General features: G+C 52.9%; 5 protein-coding genes across 5 annotated transcripts; 2 read left to right on the forward strand and 3 right to left on the reverse strand.

Moving 5' to 3' along the window:
- Nucleotides 1-436: 436 nt before the first annotated feature.
- Nucleotides 437-4,632, forward strand: CABS01_06902 (ubiquitin carboxyl-terminal hydrolase; the record flags this gene model as incomplete). Its single annotated transcript, XM_060540267.1, has 9 exons — nt 437-439; nt 739-898; nt 949-1,096; nt 1,159-1,618; nt 1,673-3,268; nt 3,321-3,920; nt 3,979-4,290; nt 4,342-4,471; nt 4,523-4,632. The coding sequence occupies 9 exons, from the start codon at nt 437-439 to the stop codon at nt 4,630-4,632; spliced, it is 3,519 nt and encodes a 1,172-aa protein (XP_060403951.1).
- Nucleotides 4,633-5,399: 767 nt separating this feature from the next.
- On the forward strand, nt 5,400-6,114 carry CABS01_06903 (Tim17/Tim22/Tim23 family protein; the record flags this gene model as incomplete). The annotated part of the gene is made up of 3 exons (XM_060540268.1): nt 5,400-5,501; nt 5,564-5,659; nt 5,758-6,114. The coding sequence occupies 3 exons, from the start codon at nt 5,400-5,402 to the stop codon at nt 6,112-6,114; spliced, it is 555 nt and encodes a 184-aa protein (XP_060403952.1).
- An 809-nt stretch (nt 6,115-6,923) lies between these two features.
- On the reverse strand, nt 6,924-8,568 carry CABS01_06904 (endo-beta-glucanase; the record flags this gene model as incomplete). The annotated part of the gene is made up of 3 exons (XM_060540269.1): nt 6,924-7,697; nt 7,772-7,872; nt 7,959-8,568. The coding sequence occupies 3 exons, from the start codon at nt 8,566-8,568 to the stop codon at nt 6,924-6,926; spliced, it is 1,485 nt and encodes a 494-aa protein (XP_060403953.1).
- Nucleotides 8,569-12,407: 3,839 nt separating this feature from the next.
- CABS01_06905 (SKIP/SNW domain-containing protein) lies at nt 12,408-14,192 on the reverse strand (the record flags this gene model as incomplete). The annotated part of the gene is made up of 2 exons (XM_060540270.1): nt 12,408-12,575; nt 12,633-14,192. 2 exons carry the CDS (start codon nt 14,190-14,192, stop codon nt 12,408-12,410), a joined length of 1,728 nt encoding a protein of 575 aa, XP_060403954.1.
- A 714-nt stretch (nt 14,193-14,906) lies between these two features.
- CABS01_06906 (uncharacterized protein) lies at nt 14,907-16,551 on the reverse strand (the record flags this gene model as incomplete). The annotated part of the gene is made up of 5 exons (XM_060540271.1): nt 14,907-15,145; nt 15,216-15,257; nt 15,512-15,845; nt 16,068-16,425; nt 16,484-16,551. The coding sequence occupies 5 exons, from the start codon at nt 16,549-16,551 to the stop codon at nt 14,907-14,909; spliced, it is 1,041 nt and encodes a 346-aa protein (XP_060403955.1).
- Between the last annotated feature and the right edge of the window lie 1,082 nt (nt 16,552-17,633).

A 17,633-nucleotide genomic window follows, 5' to 3' on the forward strand; every position in this document is an offset into this window, starting at 1 on the left:
AGCGACAGCACCCGCCTGTACGTACCTGCCCTACAGTGCACCTCCATTTGCCTTACCTCACCTCACCTCACCTTGCCGACCGACCTTGCACCTGTCTCTGAGGTAGGTTCCGCACCTGCTTGGACCAGCCCGCCGCCTCCACCTTCCTGGTCTTGTCTTTTGTTCATGCAAGATCTCTTCCTCACCAACATTTTGTCACGACTTGCTTCATCCTCCCAAGGCAACAATTGCTCGTTGTACCCGCCATTTCCTGGGTCAATAACGCAGCCTTCCGTCGACCCTTGTATCGCTTGTCGCCCTGTCGCCTACTTGCCTCTGCGGCACCCACTCCGTCATCGAAGCAGCCCTGGCGCAAATCGCCAGTCTGCTGCTTTTCCCTGACTGGCAACGGCATCGGCTCCTCTCGCACTTCCCGTCATCCCGCGGCACATAGACCATGGTGAGTGCACAAGACAAAGCGACTAATCCCTTGCACAATACCACTTCCTTTCTCGCACCTCTTCTTTGCTGAGCTTCGTCACCACCACAACTTCCCATCCCCTCCATCGCCCCAGGCTTCAGCTTGGACTGCTTGGACTTCGAGCGACGTTCGATACCCCGCCATCGGGCCAGCCAAGCTCTCTGCTGCTGCTGTATCTATTTCTACCCCTACCACGCCGCATCGCTTCCTAGCTACTCTCCTGCTACTGTATCAAATATTATTCCGTTTCTTTGACTGACCTGAGTCTACTACTCCAGAGCTACAACAACGATATCCACTCGCCGAACGAGATGGTGGTGGACACTGACGAGTACGTCGGCGGCACCGACTCAGAGAAGGAGCCTATTGCCATCATCGACCCTGACAACCTCGACAATGGGGCCGAACAGCTGCAGGACCTGCCTCTGGCAAATGACTGTAGGCATAACCAACCTATTTCAGACTGCACGCCGGCTAACTCAGTGTAGTCGATGCTATGAAGGATGTCATTTTCCCACACCTCCACGAAGAGCCCGAAGTGCTCGAAGATGTAGTCAACACATGGACTGTCGAAGCATGGCGATCAATGTCAAAGAAGGAACACGGTCCTGTATTCCAGGCTGGCGGCTTTCCTTGGTGCGCTACCTCCATCCCCTTGTGGTGCTCTCTCTCAATGCCCTCGCTTACACTCACATCAGGCGCATTCTTCTCTTCCCTCACGGCAACAACGTTGACCAGTGTTCCATTTACCTTGAGCATGGATTTGAGCCGACAAACATTCCCGAGAATTGGAGCTGCTGCGTGCAGTTCGCGCTCGTGTTATGGAACCCGAACGACCCGACTCTTTATACCCACCACACGGCGCACCATAGATTCACAAAGGAGGAGTCAGACTGGGGCTTCACTCGTTTCCTCGAGCTGCGAAAGATGTTCAACGTGCCCTGGGAGGGCGGCAGTCGACCTCTTTGCGAGAACGAGACTGCCAACATCACAGCCTATCTCCGCCTTGTCAAAGATGAAACTGGTGTCCTTTGGCACAACTTCAACAACTACGATTCCAAGAAGGAAACAGGCTACGTTGGCCTCCGCAACCAAGGCGCCACTTGTTATCTGAACTCTCTTCTTCAGTCTTTGTACTTTACCAACGCTTTCCGAAAGGTCAACTCACAAAACCCTTTGGACGTTTACTGCGCCATTGCTGACTATCTGTAGGCCATCTACGAAATACCAACAGACCACGAAGAGAGCATGGGAAACAGCGCATACACTCTGCAGCGTCTCTTTTACCAACTACAGACCTCTGAGCAGGCTGTCGGAACGAACGAGCTGACCAAGTCCTTTGGCTGGGAAACAAGACACATTTTTGAGCAGCAGGATGTTCAGGAGTTGTCGCGAAAGCTAATGGAGCGTATGGAAGAGAAGATGAAGGGTACTCCGGCCGAGCACGTTCTCCCGCAGATGTTCAGTGGTAAGATCAAGACGTACATCTCCTGCGTCAACGTCGACTACGAGTCCAGCCGGGTCGAGGACTTCTGGGACATCCAGCTCAATGTCAGCGGCAACAAGAACCTTTTGGACAGTTTCAAGGACTACGTCCAGGTTGAGAAGATGGACGGCGAGAACCAGTACTACGCCGGCGACGAGTTCAAGCTGCAGGATGCCAACAAGGGTGTCATTTTCCAGAGCTTCCCCAACGTCCTGCACTTGCAGCTGAAGCGATTCGAATACGACATTCAACGAGACACCATGATGAAGATCAACGATCGATACGAATTCCCCGAAACCTTCGACGCAGCGCCGTACCTCTCTGAGGATGCTGACAAATCAGAGTCGTGGACGTATCAGCTTCATGGCGTCCTCGTTCACAGCGGTGACCTGAACGCCGGCCACTACTATGCATTCCTCAAGCCTGAAAAGGATGGATGGTTCTACAAGTACGACGATGATAAGGTCACAAGAGCCACGATGCGTGAGGTGCTTGAGGAGAACTTTGGCGGAGAATACAAAACACATCCCGCCAACCACTTGCGAGCACCTCTCCAGAAGAAGGCCCCGGTCGTACGCCAGAACAGCGCATACATGTTGGTTTACATTCGCCAGTCGCGCCTGGATAACATTCTTTGCCCGGTTTCTAAGGAGGACATCCCTCTCCATCTGCGCTCAAAGTTCGACGAAGAGACTGCTCTCAGAGAGGCGAAGCGTAAGGAGAAGGAGGAGCAGCACCTCTATATCGGCGTCAAGGTCATCACCGAGAAGACCTTCAAGAATCACGGAGGCACCGACTTGACATCGTTCGATGCGGACCAGGCCGATGGCGATGCGGCGCCACGCTCGTATCGCGTACTGAGAGCTTCGACAATGGAGGATCTGGTGGGTACTATCGCGGCAGACCTCGAGCAAGACCCTCGCAAGGTTCGCCTCTGGGTCATGGTTAATCGCCAGAACAAGACAATCCGTCCTGATCAGCCCATTATGGATCTGCGACCTACGGTTGAGGAGGCCTTCCAAAGGGCGGCTGCACACCGAGATCAGTTCTTGAGAGTCTGGGCTGAAGTGGCAGAAGAGACAACACCAGAGGGCGAGGCAGTGTGGCCCACGTATCAAGGCCAGCTTAATGGGGTTGTCGTTAAGAATGACCTCATCCTGATCTTCCTCAAGCACTTCGACGTGGAGGCTCAATCTCTCTATGGCATCGGCCACGTCTACATCAGCAAGGAGAAGAAGGTAGAGGAACTGGTCCCAATCATCATGAAAAAGATGGGATGGGGCGAGAAGCTGCCAGGTGACGAGAAGATTTCCCTTTGGGAGGTAAGCTCTTGAATCTTGATGTGCATGCCGAGACCTTATTGACCATTTCCAGGAAATCAAACCGACCATGATCGAAGCCCTGAAGGCCAAGCAATCTCTTAAGGCTGCGGAATTGCAGGATGGCGACATCATTTGCTTCCAAAAGACCACGGAACGCAAGGGCGACAGGAACATCCTTGAAAAGCGTCTGGGTCTGGGCGACAAGCAGGCAGCGGAAGAGCCTGCCAAGAAGGCCGACCGCTTCGACGACGCACGGGAGTACTACGACTTCCTTCACAACAAGAAGACTGTCAAGTTCCACGCGCACCCGACACGTTGCAATGCCGAGAGATTCCCTCCCTTTGAGTTGGTCCTGAATTCCAAGATCAGCTACGACATTCTTGCAGACCGCGTCGGCGAGAAGCTCGAAGTCGACCCTACACACATCCGCTTCTGGACCGTCAACTCAGCCACAGGGAACCCCAAGACGACTGTCAAGCGTGGCGTCAACCAGAGTCTGCAGCTCATCTTGAATCCCTCCGGATACAATCAACTCAGTTCAAGTCAACGAACCGATGCGTTCTACTTTGAGGTATTAGACATGAGCTTGGCTGAGCTGGACACCAAGAAGAGCATCAAGATCACTTGGCTGAGTGAGGGCATCACGAAGGAAGTGAGTTACAGTGGAGCACGCCGTACAGGAATGCCATGCTAACAATGCACAGGAGCAGTTCGATCTCCTCGTGGCCAAAAACGGTCACATTGAGGACCTGATTCAAGTCTTGATCCAGAAGGCCAGCATTCCTGACGAGACCGAAGGAGGTCGTATTCGTGTGTACGAGACCAGCAGCCACAAGTTTTACCGCGAACTCTCGCGCGATTACCCCGTCATTAGTATGAATGATTACACCAACGTTTTCGCCGAACGCGTACCCGAGGAAGAGATCAACGACGAAGAGGCGACCAACTTCATTCAAGTGTTCCATTTCCAGAATGAGCCTAGCAGGGTCCACGGTGTTCCTTTCAAGTTCATGCTCGTCGAGGTATGTGCCGCTCTGCAAACGACGCTTCGCACAATGCTAATGATATGCCAGGGTGAGCAATTCGTGGATACAAAGAAGCGCCTGGAGAAGCGGACTGGTATCAAGGGCAAGAGTTTCGAGAAGATCAAGTTCGCGGTGGTGAAGAGATCTCATTTCTCAAAGCCACAATACCTTAACGATGGTGAGAATTTACTGCAACCATGCCCTTTTTACAATGCTGACCGATGAGCAGATGACGAGTTGTGGAAGATTGCGACGAATGACGATGATTACCTCGGTCTCGACCACGTTGACCGAACACGAACGCTTAGAAACGGCGTTGGCGACCTCTTTTTGCGGTAATGCATGGTGGCTAATCTTCTACAGTCTTGGATGCCGAAGGAACGTGGTATCGAGAAGATTTAGAGTTTTTGTTCGATGCATCCAGGATCGATATCGGTACGCCGTGGTGATACCAGGGATGAGCGTGAGGTTTCGTGATTCAGGGTCTATAGCAGCAAGAAGGCTCGGTTTGGTTCATGCCTGTCTCCGTCCAAAGACGTTCGGATGGCATGCCAAGCGGATATCATAGCAGACCTTTGATTGACGGGCATGCTCTTCCGATAGAGAATAGGATTCTTGTAGCTCACTTTTCAAGAAAGGTGGAAAACATTGATAAGGCAAAATTGGCAACGAAGAGTAAACACGATGGTGACATTGACCCCCCGCCTTGGCAGTAATGGACGTATTAGTATCGCAGCCACAGTGAAGCATAGATGCAAATCCGGAGAAGACCCGGCATCTGGCCCCACCCGAGGTCGGCAAGGCCCGCTCGGAGGGAGGGAGGTCGAACAAGAACGGTGGGGTCTGCACGTGCTCCACCGATAAGATAAGAGGTACCTGGCAAGCCCATGAGCAGCGTGAAATAAATTTGCCATCGGCGCATTCAGGGACGAGCGTCTGTCTACCCAGGGGCGGTCTTTGTTGGCAGAAATATTCAAGATCCATCAGCTCCGGCGCATTCATTTCCAACTCAACCTACGCGTCGCGATCGCTTCTATCGGCACAATCCAACCGAGTCGCTCCCTACAAACGACCACAACCACACAACTAATTTCCTTTACCACACAATGGCTTTCCCCGGCGGCGGTGCGATGCCTCCCCAAGAGTCGCAAGGCGGATCCCCAGGCGCGGCGGCTTCTCTGGGCCCCCCGGATCCTGAGATGAAGGCTGTATGTTGAGAAAGGTATCTCTCTTGGAATGACTCTTATGCTAACGATGGACTTGCGCTCAGATGACCAACTTTATGGAGAACTGCTTTACGAAGAGTATCATGTCTGGTGTCATGGGTTTCGGTATGGGAGGATTGTTTGGCATGTTCATGGCATCTGTACGTTTTCCTCCCCCCCTTCTTCTCCCGCACTCTTTTTCTCCTCTCCGAACTAGAAAAGCGCATCAAGACTGACTTCCCCCTTTTCTTCTGCTCAGATGTCCTACGACACCCCCTTCCACACAGCAACGACGGCCGGCCAAACGACGGTGACGCCCATCGCGGACTTACCTCTGCGCCAGCAGCTGCGCGTGGGCTTCAAGGACATGGGCACGCGGTCGTACAGCATGGCCAAGAACTTTGGCAAAGTCGGCGCGCTGTTCGCGGGCATCGAGTGCGGTATCGAGGGTCTGCGGGCCAAGAACGATTTGGGCAACGGCGTCGCTGCGGGATGTCTGACGGGCGGGATCTTGGCCAAGAATGCTGGGCCGCAGGCTGCGTTGGGCGGGTGTGTTGCGTTTGCGGCGTTTAGCGCTGCTATCGATGCGTACATGAGGCAGCCGAGCGATGAGTAGGGGGGTTGTTTGTGAGGATGATGAGGGGGGCTGTCGCCTCTCCCGTCACTCTGGGGCGGGCGGAGAGGCCATGAGCTTTTGTTCCTGCTCTCCCTCCGTCTTGGGGCGACGATAGGTGACTATTTGTACATGTACCAACAAAAAGGCGGACGGGAGAAGCATTTTTGCATTGCACGGCGTTACGGGAACGGTTCAGTCATATTCTACTGGCCCTTTTTTGTTTGGGGAGGAGCCGGCTTAGAAGATGGGGGGAAGGGGGAAACGATATAGATGCCAGAAACTCTCTCCACTTTGGGATTTTCAAGGATTGGTGGTGTTGTTGTTGTACACCCGCCTACGCCAGCGGGACGACTCTGCTCAGATCTCTGTCGGATAGACTACATGTCGGAAGCAAGAATAGAATTGTAAAATATTTGGCCTTGATTCAGCAATTCCGATATCCGAGTTGATGGATTGCACGATAGGTGCATTTTTGCTTCTTTCAATCTAAGCCTATCCTCCCCGTTCTTATCTGGTATTCTAGTAATCCCGAGGCGTCCTACCCGGGAGGGAATCAAGCTCAACACCGTGTACTAGAAAAAGCTCGCTGGCTCTCACTGAAAAGGTCAAATAGTCGTAGAATCGGATCCCATGACGATCCTCGGCCACCTGGGGTTCCTGCCTTGGTGGCGACCTTGGTTCATGTCATCTCATGTAAGCCTTGTCTTTTTTTTTCTTCCCTCTTGTCCCGTATCCCTCATCTTTGTTCCCCTTTTATTTGCTCTCTTCCTGTTCTTCTTCATCATCACCTCATCAGCACCGTGCCGCACTCACGACGCGGTGTAAAAGTTAAAGGCCCCGAATTCCCAGTACGCCGTCTTGAAGGCGTCCGGGTTGTTGGCCTGGAAATCCGAGCAGCTGCTCCCGCCGCACCCGGAATCAGCATACTTTGCCTCGACGAGCGAGCCGCAGACGTCGATATTGATGATGAGCGACTGGTTCGAAAAGTGGGAGCTCATATCGCACGCCGTGTTGGGAAAATCGGCGAGCGCCTCGCCCCAGGTGCTGGGGTCGGGCGACGACGCGGCCGTGATGTCCGAGGGCACAGAGTCCCTCGCAAACTGCCACACGCGGATCCCCTCGTCGCGCCACTCCATGGCCATGTACCCGCCGCCGCCGGCGTTGAAGTCGGATCCGTACGTCGAGGCCTTACCCTCGACGCCGCAGCCCGCGTTGCCGTTTGTCGTGTTCTTGCAGTCCGACTGCAGCGTCGAACCCGTCTGCTTGCGCTTGACGCTCATCTCGCAACCGGACGTCGTGTGCAGCGTCATCTGGTTGCCGTCGGTGCCCTGGTTGATGGCCTCCATGACGTCGATCTCGCCGGCGTCGGGCCAGTTGTTGGGGTCCGAGAACCAGAGCGCCGGCCAGCTCGCGCAGCCGTAGGGTGTGTGCTTCACGTCGAAGATGAAGAGGCCCTTGTCGTACTGCGTCTTGGACTCGACGCGGACGGAGAAGCGGCCCGTCGAGGCGTCGGGCGATGAGGTGTTGCCGGTGGTGTGGTCCACCCTCAGCACGGCGGTGGAGGATGTGGCGTATGTGAGGTTCTTTATTTCACGAAGAAAAGTTGCATACTCAGCCGGTGGTTCCATATAAGTAGTGGGTGAAGATGTTTAAATACCCTGCTTGCGGCCTCATCGGCACCGACGTAGTGAACCATACCCCCAGTAGGATCGTAGGTATTGAAGTAGTTGAAGCCATCGAAGAAGTTCTCTCCAGAGTCTGTCATTATCAGATCGAGTGTTCATGGTCATTTATTCAGCCGGGGGCTCGTGCGACGGGCGAGGACCCTGAGCACGGTTCCGTACATGTGTCACTCAGCTTGTACGTCAGCTGGGAATAGTCGGGATATCGGTTCTTGTTGTTTTGTGTGACGGTGACGGCAACGACAATGACAATGATGATGACGAGGGCACCGCCGACGCCGGCCCAGATCCGTTTCGTCCAGCCCTTGGGATTCCACCACGCAGTCTGTTGTTGCCCGAGGCGCTCGTTTGAAAATCCGTAGTCGCCCATGATGCCGCCGTAGTAGTCAGAGTCGTTCATGGAATCGGGGTACGGAGAGAAGCCTCGGGGCCAGTCTGGGGTCTTTATCTCGTCCCGGAAAAGTGGGTGGACCAGGACCTTTGGTGGCACGACGAGTATCTCCGCAAAAGGTGTCTTGCTACGATTGATATTGGGCGATACGATATATGTGCCTGGCTGCGCCACGAAGACACCTGCAGGAGGATGTTGACCAGGCCATCTCACGGCTGCTCTAGGCTTCGGGGCCGGGGTGGGGGTGGGAAGCAACGGCTCTAGGTCGAGGGCGACGGCTCTAGATTTGCGCTTTGGTCTGGGAAGGACGGGTTTCGGACCCTTCCAGTACTCAAACGGAGTGTAGCCGAGTGATGTGTTTGGTCCCAGATTTGGAACCATCTTTTCTTCAAGCTGATACGCTTCACGTAGTTCCACCCCCGATTTTTCAGAGAGTGACGACTACGCCTATCATACGTAGTATGTACGCGTACGCTGGTGGACCACAAAACCCGGTCCAATGGCGACTAGCGGATGAGAAGGAAAAAAGGGATAGAGACTTGAGAGGCAGCCCGGCTTGCTTTGGTCTGCAGGGGACTTCGGTGGCCGACTCTCTCTTGCGCGCATCAGGGATCTGGAAAGAAATGCGAGCGTCGGGCGTGAAATGTTCGTATTATTGCTGCTGTGCCAGGTTTCGGGCTTACTATGGCGTGGTAAATATGCCAAAAGTAGGTAGATGACTCAAGCGGTGATAAGAGAGGCCTTGCTCTTTTCTTCCCCTTGTTCTGTGGTAATGATAATAGTGGTGTAGGTAAAGCGGCGCAGTCCTCTCAGAGGCTCGAAGTGAAATTATAATAAAATATTAAAAAGGAAGGTATTGGTAACCGCCAAGGGGCGTTGGAGATGCAATGGAGAAGAGATGAGAGAAGAGAGGTCTAACATGAAGCAATCGGAGGTGGGAAACCTGGAGAAATAAGCATCGATCGTGGTTCCTCACGGACAGACAACCTTTTTTCCGTCAAAGAGGCCACGACGACGCGGGGGGCGAGACATGATACACGGTGCCCAACAAGCAAGCAACTGCCAACTTTGCAATTGAGCTTTAGCTGTGCGTCCGAGGTATGGATGATCCCCTGGAGATCACATAAGTCAAGGGGCTGGTGGGTGTCAAGCATAAGGAAACGTGAGAACGACTGGCACCTCCGCGCGCCGGCGCCAAGCACGGGCTCGGATGTAAACTGGATGACGGTACCGAATATGCTGCCAAGGTGAAGTAGAGGGGGGAGGGGGCCATCAGAAAGGCGCCTCATGGGGCTTCTGCGAGGAAGCAGGGACATCTGACTGCCGGCCTGTCAAGGCCGGGTCTTTGCGAGCGAATATGGGGGGCCAGGGTGAGTGAGGCTTAGGGAGGAGTTGTGGGCCGGCCCTGGAGCCAGACCCAAGGTGCATTAGGGGGAAAGTCAAGTCCTGTCAAAAGTCATGCTGTCTCTGCAAGCTTGCCGGTGCGTCTGGGGTGTCGTGTCTGGGAAGAAGCTTCTTTTTCATGCTTTAGAAGCAGATACAGCCCTCGGGGCATGAAAGAAGGGGTATGTGAGTGGAGGGGGGCCATGGACGGTACCAAGTGGGCGCCTACAGCGTTACCGTTGCAGGGTTCAAGGGAAAGAAGACAAGAAACATAAATGGGATGGAGAAGCTCTGCTGGCTCATGGCTCTGGGCTTTGAACGCGAGGCAGTGCCAGGGTTCCTCAGCCTGCGTCGTTATGATAGGGACAGACGACTCACGAGTGAGATACTTAGATTGGGCATTACCCAGCGTCAATGTGCGAGGCAGGGCTTGCCCCTCAGCCCGAAAGGAGGACCGGATGCCAGGTTTTGTTGCAGCCTCGAGATGAAGAGCGAGCGAGTGCGAGTGCGTTCCCAACTGTCAGTGACCTGCCTCGGCTCCCAGACAGCATCTCATTATTATCTTTGCTGCGCGGGCGATGATAACAGACGACGGTGTCAAAGAGGCAAGATGAATCCGAAGTCTTTGCTATTGTTGTCGCCGCCGCACGAGATGGTAGGAATGTAAGAGAGACGGGGTTGAAGTCGATGTCGGATGAAGCAGCCGGCAGGATCGACGCTTCATAGCGCCTCATAGCGGATGCACATCGACGGTGTCTGATGTGACATGCATTGGACTGGCAGTGACTGGAACTAGGTGAGAAGGACAAGGAAAACCATCCGGAGGAAGTATGGAAGTTGGAAGAGACAAGCTTGGCTTCTGGAGTCAGGGGTGAGCAGGGCACGGCTTAGAGGCCGAACCCCCAAGCACTAAAGGGCTTGGCGACAGGAGCCAAGTTGGACCGTCCGTGAAGCCCTCAACTCTGAGTCTGGAAGTCAATGAAATGGGACCCGCGCAGCTTGTCGTATGCATTGCCTTTTCTCAGCCAAAAGGCCCGAAGAACTATGTCAAGTGTGCGGTCTTGTCTTCTCTCTCTGCTTGCTCCCCGATCATTGATCCGATGTCGTTTGTCTTTCTCTGAATCATGGAACTACTTTCGCAAGACCCTGGTTTACGGGTGATGGGAAGAAAGCTTGATTATCAGCCCTCGTCTCAAGCCGACGCTTTGATCTCAGAGGGTTTCCTTCACAGAACTTGAACGAGACCGACTATCAGAAAGATATCTAGAGTCGGGAACTAGAAATGAAATGTAACGAGGGAATGAGCAAGAATAGACGGAACGGCTGCCAGGTTTGCAATGTCTCACAGCCAGTCCGCGTACCTGACATGACTGGGAGCCGCATTGAAAGATCGACTGCTGATGTGCGGCGAACCATTTCGTGATTGATCTGCGCCTGGGGATCCGCCAGCTCGAATTCGGATCAGGTTCGGCTTGCCGCTCCTGCAACGGGCCCCAGCCCAACTCGTGGAACGAGATCGGGAGAACTGATCAGCATATTTGACATCCGCGTACCTGTCCATCGGGGAGCAGTTGGAGGTGTTTGAGTGAACATTTGAACTGGGTCGCATATCGCCCAGAAAGCCCAATATGCGTGATGCGAACATGAAGCCTAAATACCTATAGCATGTAAGATCAAACTCTGGTAGCCTTCCCGCTGGCGGTTGGCGTAGATTTAAGCTTACAACAGCTCTTGCCTCTTTCTCTCATTCCATTCTCCGCCATTGCTTTCTCCGCTGTCTCTCGTCTCACGATGCTTCAAACAAAACACCAACTCTCCTCACTTCATACTTCACGGTAACCCACCTTTTGCTACACTCCGCGATTGCCCAGCAACCCTTCTCAACGGTGAACTCTTATCCTCTCAAGAACGCATGAACAGTTACATTCCTAAAAGCCGGTTGGCTCACAGCCAAGGCATTGGCAAACGTCTCCGACTCGGAGCTTAAACCACGAGAGCAAGAAAACGCAACTGTTTCAACGAGAAAACCTGTCAGCCAAAGCTTCTGGTCTACCACCTTACATACCAAGCTTACCAAGGACAATACAGACTTTAATTATAGGCCCGGAACGTCCAATGCTCCAGCCACCGCCCACGTTTCCCACAACACTGCCTGATCTTCGTCTCAACTATTTGTTTTCCCCCCTGGCTCGCCTGATGTCTTGGATCTTGGTTCAACTCCCGGGCCACATTTGCAAACCACCAATGACACCCCACGACGTGCCCCTCGCCGGTCATGACTGTCACTCCCGCCGACACCCAACTCTGACAAGTTTTACCGACTTCAAGGCAGGCCCGTCAACCCAACAGGTAGCAAGTCCAGTCGTTTGCTCCAGAGGTGCCAAAACAAATGGTTCCGTCCGTCTTTCGTCCGGTTCTCGGCCTTGTCTTGGAAGAGAGAAGCATGAGTTTGCCGCAACCAGTCCGAAGATAAAAGTCCGCATGAATTCGCCGTCCCTGAAACAACCAGCGTCGCTACACCAACTCATCCAGTCGGCTTCAAGCCAAAAAGTCAAGAGAATTTCCGCCCTAAAACACACAATAGAGGGCCCACGAAGTCTACGCAATCATCCAATGTTTCTTCACCACGTCTCTTGGGCTCAAATCGATTTTGTGCATGTACTGCAATTTCTGCATTATGCCTTGCAATTTTGCATTTTGCGAGGCTGTTTCCGATGCCCCGAATAAGGGCGCCCATCTTGATGCCAGTCCAAAAAACGTCCCCTACTTTGTCGTACAATGAAGCCAAGAAGCTTTTTTGGTTGGCTATATGGAAACAAGAAGAAAACCGGCCTAGTTTAATCATCATCCTCGTCTACTCGCGCCCGCTTCGGCTGCCGAGAATCATCGTCCTGAAGACCGTAACCCCTCTTTGACGAAGAGTTTTGCTCCACCTCGGACAGGAACTTGTCCACGTTGAAGGGGTCCCCGGCATCCTTTTCAAACTGCACTGGTCCCTCTCTCGCCTGTGGAAAATGTTTGTTAGCACTGCCCTTTGCTCTCGTTCGAAGTGGTGTACTGACCTCGACATCTTCTGTGCCCTTGAACGTCCCCCTACCCAAAGCCTCGCCGAACCGACTGGTCTTTTGGATCTTGGCCATTTCCTTATCACCTGCTGCCTCGTCGTCCTCATCGTCCATGTTGGCTCGCGGGTTATAAATGCTGCCAATGGCCTCTTGAGCGGCGAAAAGCGGCTTGTCGTAGTGGTTGTCCTCGTTGAAGCCGCTGTCGAAGCCGCTGGACTGGTTGAAAAGTCTCGAGTCATACATGGTTTCCTTGGACTGGGTAGGTTTGGCAAGACCAAGAGCAATCTTTTCCGAAATGTCGCGGTTTTGCTCTCTTGCCATGACCTGCACTCTCCTCTCGGCACCCATACGTGACTGGCGAAGCTTCCTCTCCTCCTCACGCATGCGCTCCTTTCGTGCCTTTTCTCTCTCCCGGATCTCAGAGTCCTCCGAACCGTCTGAGTCTTCCGAGTCTGAGCCGCTGTAGCTGCGTGACCGTGACCGTGATCGTGAGTCCCGTCTGCCGCCGCCGGCCCGTTCTTCGCGAGCCTTCTGGGCCAGCATTCTGAGGTTCTCCTCCTTTTGCGCCTTCTCCTTCTCTGCCAGACGCTGTTGCATGGCTGCACGCTGTCTGACTTCCTCGCGGGCGTGCCTGTCTGCGACGTACAGCGCTTCGGAAAATTGAGCAAACTTGTCGTTGATCGCCACGTCCTGGAGTCCGCGTCCATCGGCCGCTAATCTCTTGTCCAAGGGGACGGTGAAACCCTTCGGGTTCTTCCAGTTGGAGACCGGCGGGGGAATGCGCCAATCCTCCTGGTCCTTTGCCGTCAGCTTCCGTGGCGGCGATCTCAGGACAGGAGGTGGCGGGCTTGGCGGTCCACGGGGGATCTTCTTGTGCTTGAACTTAGGAGGCTCCATCGGGTCCCTTTGCCGCTCTACAATCTTCATAATGCGGTCCTGCTTGGTCGAGTTGTCGCCCATCTGATTTGCTGGCGTGTATCGCACAAATGTCGGATCGTTTCTCTTTCCGACACTGAGCGTCTTTGGCTTCTGGGCGGCCACGGCACCGCTGACCAGTGCTGCCAGTGCATTCTTCGTCTTTTCCGCCGTCGCTTCCACCTCCTCTTGACTGGGTCGGCTCAGGTCGATTTCGCCCGCGTCGGCGCGCTGGCGAAGAGGAATGAGATCCTTGAACGAGGTATGAACGATTCGGTTTTCGGCGTGGCCCTGACGCGCAATGGCCCCGTAGTCGAGCTTGCCCTCGCCGTCGACCTGGATGGCGAGCGCGTTGCTGGTCGTCGCGCCCTTCTTTCCCATGTCGAGCGGGTATTGAGCGATCGGTATCTCGGGGAACGCGCCACCGTCGCCAAAGTCTTCGGGTCCTCGCGGTCGCCATCCTGCTCGCTGTTGGTATGGTGGAGGGCCCGATCGCTTCAGCACGATTTGCGTCTCGTCCAGCTGGCCGGCACCAACGATACGGGGGCCGCGTTGCAGAGCGCGTGAGGGAGCTTCCTCATCTTCTCCAGTGTACTTGGGTTTCGGGAGGGCCGAGGCCAGTGATGCTGCGATCGAGGCCATGATGATCGGCTGCCTTCGTGAAGCTGTGTTTGGATAGAAATCAGAGAGATGTCACCTTGAAATTCGCAAGGCAGGTTATGCGCCTGCTCCGTTTTGGACTAGCGTGGTAATTAAGCGGGTCTGGTGGTCAGTACGTACCTTCACGTCGCTCGCTCCCGTCAGCCTCCCGTTAGCTTTCATCACAACCACTCATCTCCGCTGACAAGTCGAGGAGTTGTGAGTGACACGTCTCTAGGCAAATCTAGTTCCGGAAGAGAGACGAGAGGCACCGGATCGTCGAAAAAGAGAAAGGTTTAAGCATACACCTACGCGCGGCTTCCCGGTTCCCAACGTCGCTAATTCCATCTTCACCGTCTGGTGGCTCTTGGGCGCTTCACCATTGACCATCATATGTTTCCTTTAATATATTTAACCGACCAAAGCCGGAATTACAGCACACTGTATGTGGCAGGACATTAAATCGGTGGCTAATAATACAATGTTGCATAGTCGACCAAATCCATTAGATCGGGTGAACTGGTCCCTTAAAAATAAAAACGGTGGTCTTAACTCCTACAGTGATACCTAAATATATTGCGGCCTTAGAATATGATGTGCATAGGAAATTCAGTATTAGTCAGAATAGAGCGATATAGTACACTCAACTCCCGGCCATCAGGCTGAATCTGATCATGTCGATTTCAAAGTCAACATAACATTGCGACTCTCCACTCTTTAGATCTTGCCAGACAGAGAAGCATGATAGGTTATGATGCCGTCGTGATCTTGGTGCATCTCTAACTCGACCCTGAAAGTGGCGCGGTAATCTTTAACCATGCGAAAGCCACGTTGCCCATCAGTTATCTTCTTGGTGACGAACTCTACCTCCGTAGCCTGAAATCGAGGGTTTGTGCAAATGCTCAAAAGTGCCTTCTCAAATGCCTCTTCTTGCGAACTCCCCCAGTCGAGATCGTCTTTGACAAGGTCCGGAAGTTATTCGGGAGGACGTTTCTGGTCGTCAGTAGCTTGTCAGTGCCCACCAACCGATCAGAACCGTAAAGTACGGCGAAGGGCTGTTGACGCGGACTGGCCCATCCCAACGCAAGAGTCAGAGCAAAATCTTCTTCAAAGTTCCTTTTGGACGTGGAATACGAAAATGTTGGGAACCCTGAATAGGTTCCAGGACGGCTTGTACGTCAACGACCAAGGTTCGCTTCGAACGAAGCCTTCTAGTGTGCGTGTGAGAACAATGCAGACGGGTGTGTCGTGCATTCTAAACCCCAGATACATTACAAACGCCCCGTTTGTATACTTGTACAACTTCGTCTCAAATCGAACACCTTTGTTGGTGAGAGTGAACTCGCTGTGTGAGTCCTGTCTCGTGCCAAACCTTTGCATTGTTGAACAGGAGCTAAACTCGCTTGGCGACCTCGCAAAGATGCCTCTGGACATCTGAGATCCCACAGAACCCTGGGGATGGCCCTTCCATGCGAACAGGGACAGATCGTTCGTCTCTCGAGATATCTCCTCCTGAAGGCGACGGAAGGCCTTGGATCCTTCGCCATATATCATTGGCATATTGATATCGAAAATGCCGAGAAGAGAGTAGGCATGGTCTTCGACACGTTTCGTTTTGCGAGATGCTGCCCAGGACATCTCTACTGCTGTTGGAGTCTGTCGTAAGTTTCAGGAAGACTCTAGAACTGAGCGGCGTATGCCGGTAATTTCTTCCAGCTTATCAAGGCAATCGGCTTTCCGAGAGAACTGCTCCCATTGGGAATCGAAGAAGTCTACCTCGCTCGGAGCAATGAGCTCTTGTAAAGTCCATCCTCGAGTGAACCATCGACAGGCAGCGAATGTCTTTTGGGTGTAGGGAAAGACGCACGTCGTTTCTACCTTTTCGACTAGCCTCTCAAACGCTGGTAAGTCCGACAGGAGGACAAAGCAGACGGCGGGCTCCTTGTACCACGAGAACATGGAATTGATAGCCTCGCTGAGTTCTGCACTGCTCGACTTGTCGATACAGCAAGTGTCCACCCACGCATAGTGAAGGCCTCGTTGGCGCGCAAGTTCACAGGTCTTCTGAATCTTGGAGAACCCGGACTTATGTCTCGCGCCACTTCGCTCGATGTTGTGGAAGTCTTGAAAGGTCACCTCATCGTCTGCCCAGGTATGCGACAGGATGGCATACTTGATCGACGAAGGCTCCGAGACCTCTTCCAATACCAAATTGTCAGTGTTCACAAGCCATATGCTTTCAGATGTTGTTCTTGTGCTGTCCTTTGGGGTTTGAATTGCAAATAACAGCTTACTGTACGCGGTTTCGAGACTGGATAGTGAGAGTGGAGGGAGCAGCGTCAGTCGGGCAACATTGGTGCATCTGAAGGTGGCACAGATGCCTGATTCGCCATACTGCGCCTCGTTCCTTTCAATGCCCTCTTCTGATTTCCCACCTCTCGCTCGTTCTCTTGATAGCAGAACATCTTCTCTTAATATACTGTGCAAAAACCCAAGATACACTGTTCCAAATGGTGTATTTATTGCTTATGCAACTTAGTAGACCAGATGATCATTACCTCAACACGTCAAACCAGCGTCATCTCGGCAACAGCAGAAACAACCAGCGCAATAGAAAAGATTTTCTTCCACCACAGCACGAATACTCGCTCATTAATAATCCTATTTTAGAATCTTGATCTCTTTCTTCTACAATGGCCATTCGGCTTCATTCACTTCGTGACCTAAGTAATGCTTCAGAAACCGCAGAAAATGACACCGCCAAAGCCAAATAAACCGTCACTCTCCTCTCCCGTAGCATTTCTATAAATCTTTTGCTATTCCGCACACTATATCTCATATTTAATCTATGTACTCACACTGATATCTTCAGTAACTTCGTACTACGAAGAAATGGCTGAAGATCCAATAACAAGCTTCCTTTCTGCTCCTACACTGCTCTTACACCGCTGTAAGAGCTTTGGCACTTTCGTGCTTATTGGAATACGAGGGCACAAAAGAGGTAACTTGGAGGCGGTAAGGGCCGTTTGCAACGACTTTTTCGCACCTACTTTGACTTCAAAAGAATCCATGGGCCTCGGTCACTCTTTCCTCCTTCCATATACATAACTACGCCAGTGGCAGATTATTGAGCTCGTACCGGCCCAGAGACCTTTCCCTTCTGGCGTGTATACCAACAATGCCACCAGTTTTTGTCCCAGTCATGAGCAACTCAGCACGCGACTGCCGTTTTCATGGACATGAGGAACAAGATGAACCTCACCATAAGAATCGCAAGGGCTCTACCTCATTCAGATTTCCTTTCTCGTGACCCACTCTCTCGTCAGTTCTGGCTGGATTGTTTATAGGCTGATGGACTTACAATATGGAGGTTTTCGGTGTTGTTTCTATACTATTTCTAAACTAATTGTCATTCTATCCTAGACGAAGAGCCGCAGGTCTAGT

Source organism: Colletotrichum abscissum (assembly GCF_030869225.1).
Source record: "Colletotrichum abscissum strain IMI 504890 chromosome Unknown Scaffold_14.1, whole genome shotgun sequence".
NCBI classification, from domain to species: Eukaryota; Fungi; Ascomycota; class Sordariomycetes; order Glomerellales; family Glomerellaceae; genus Colletotrichum; species Colletotrichum abscissum.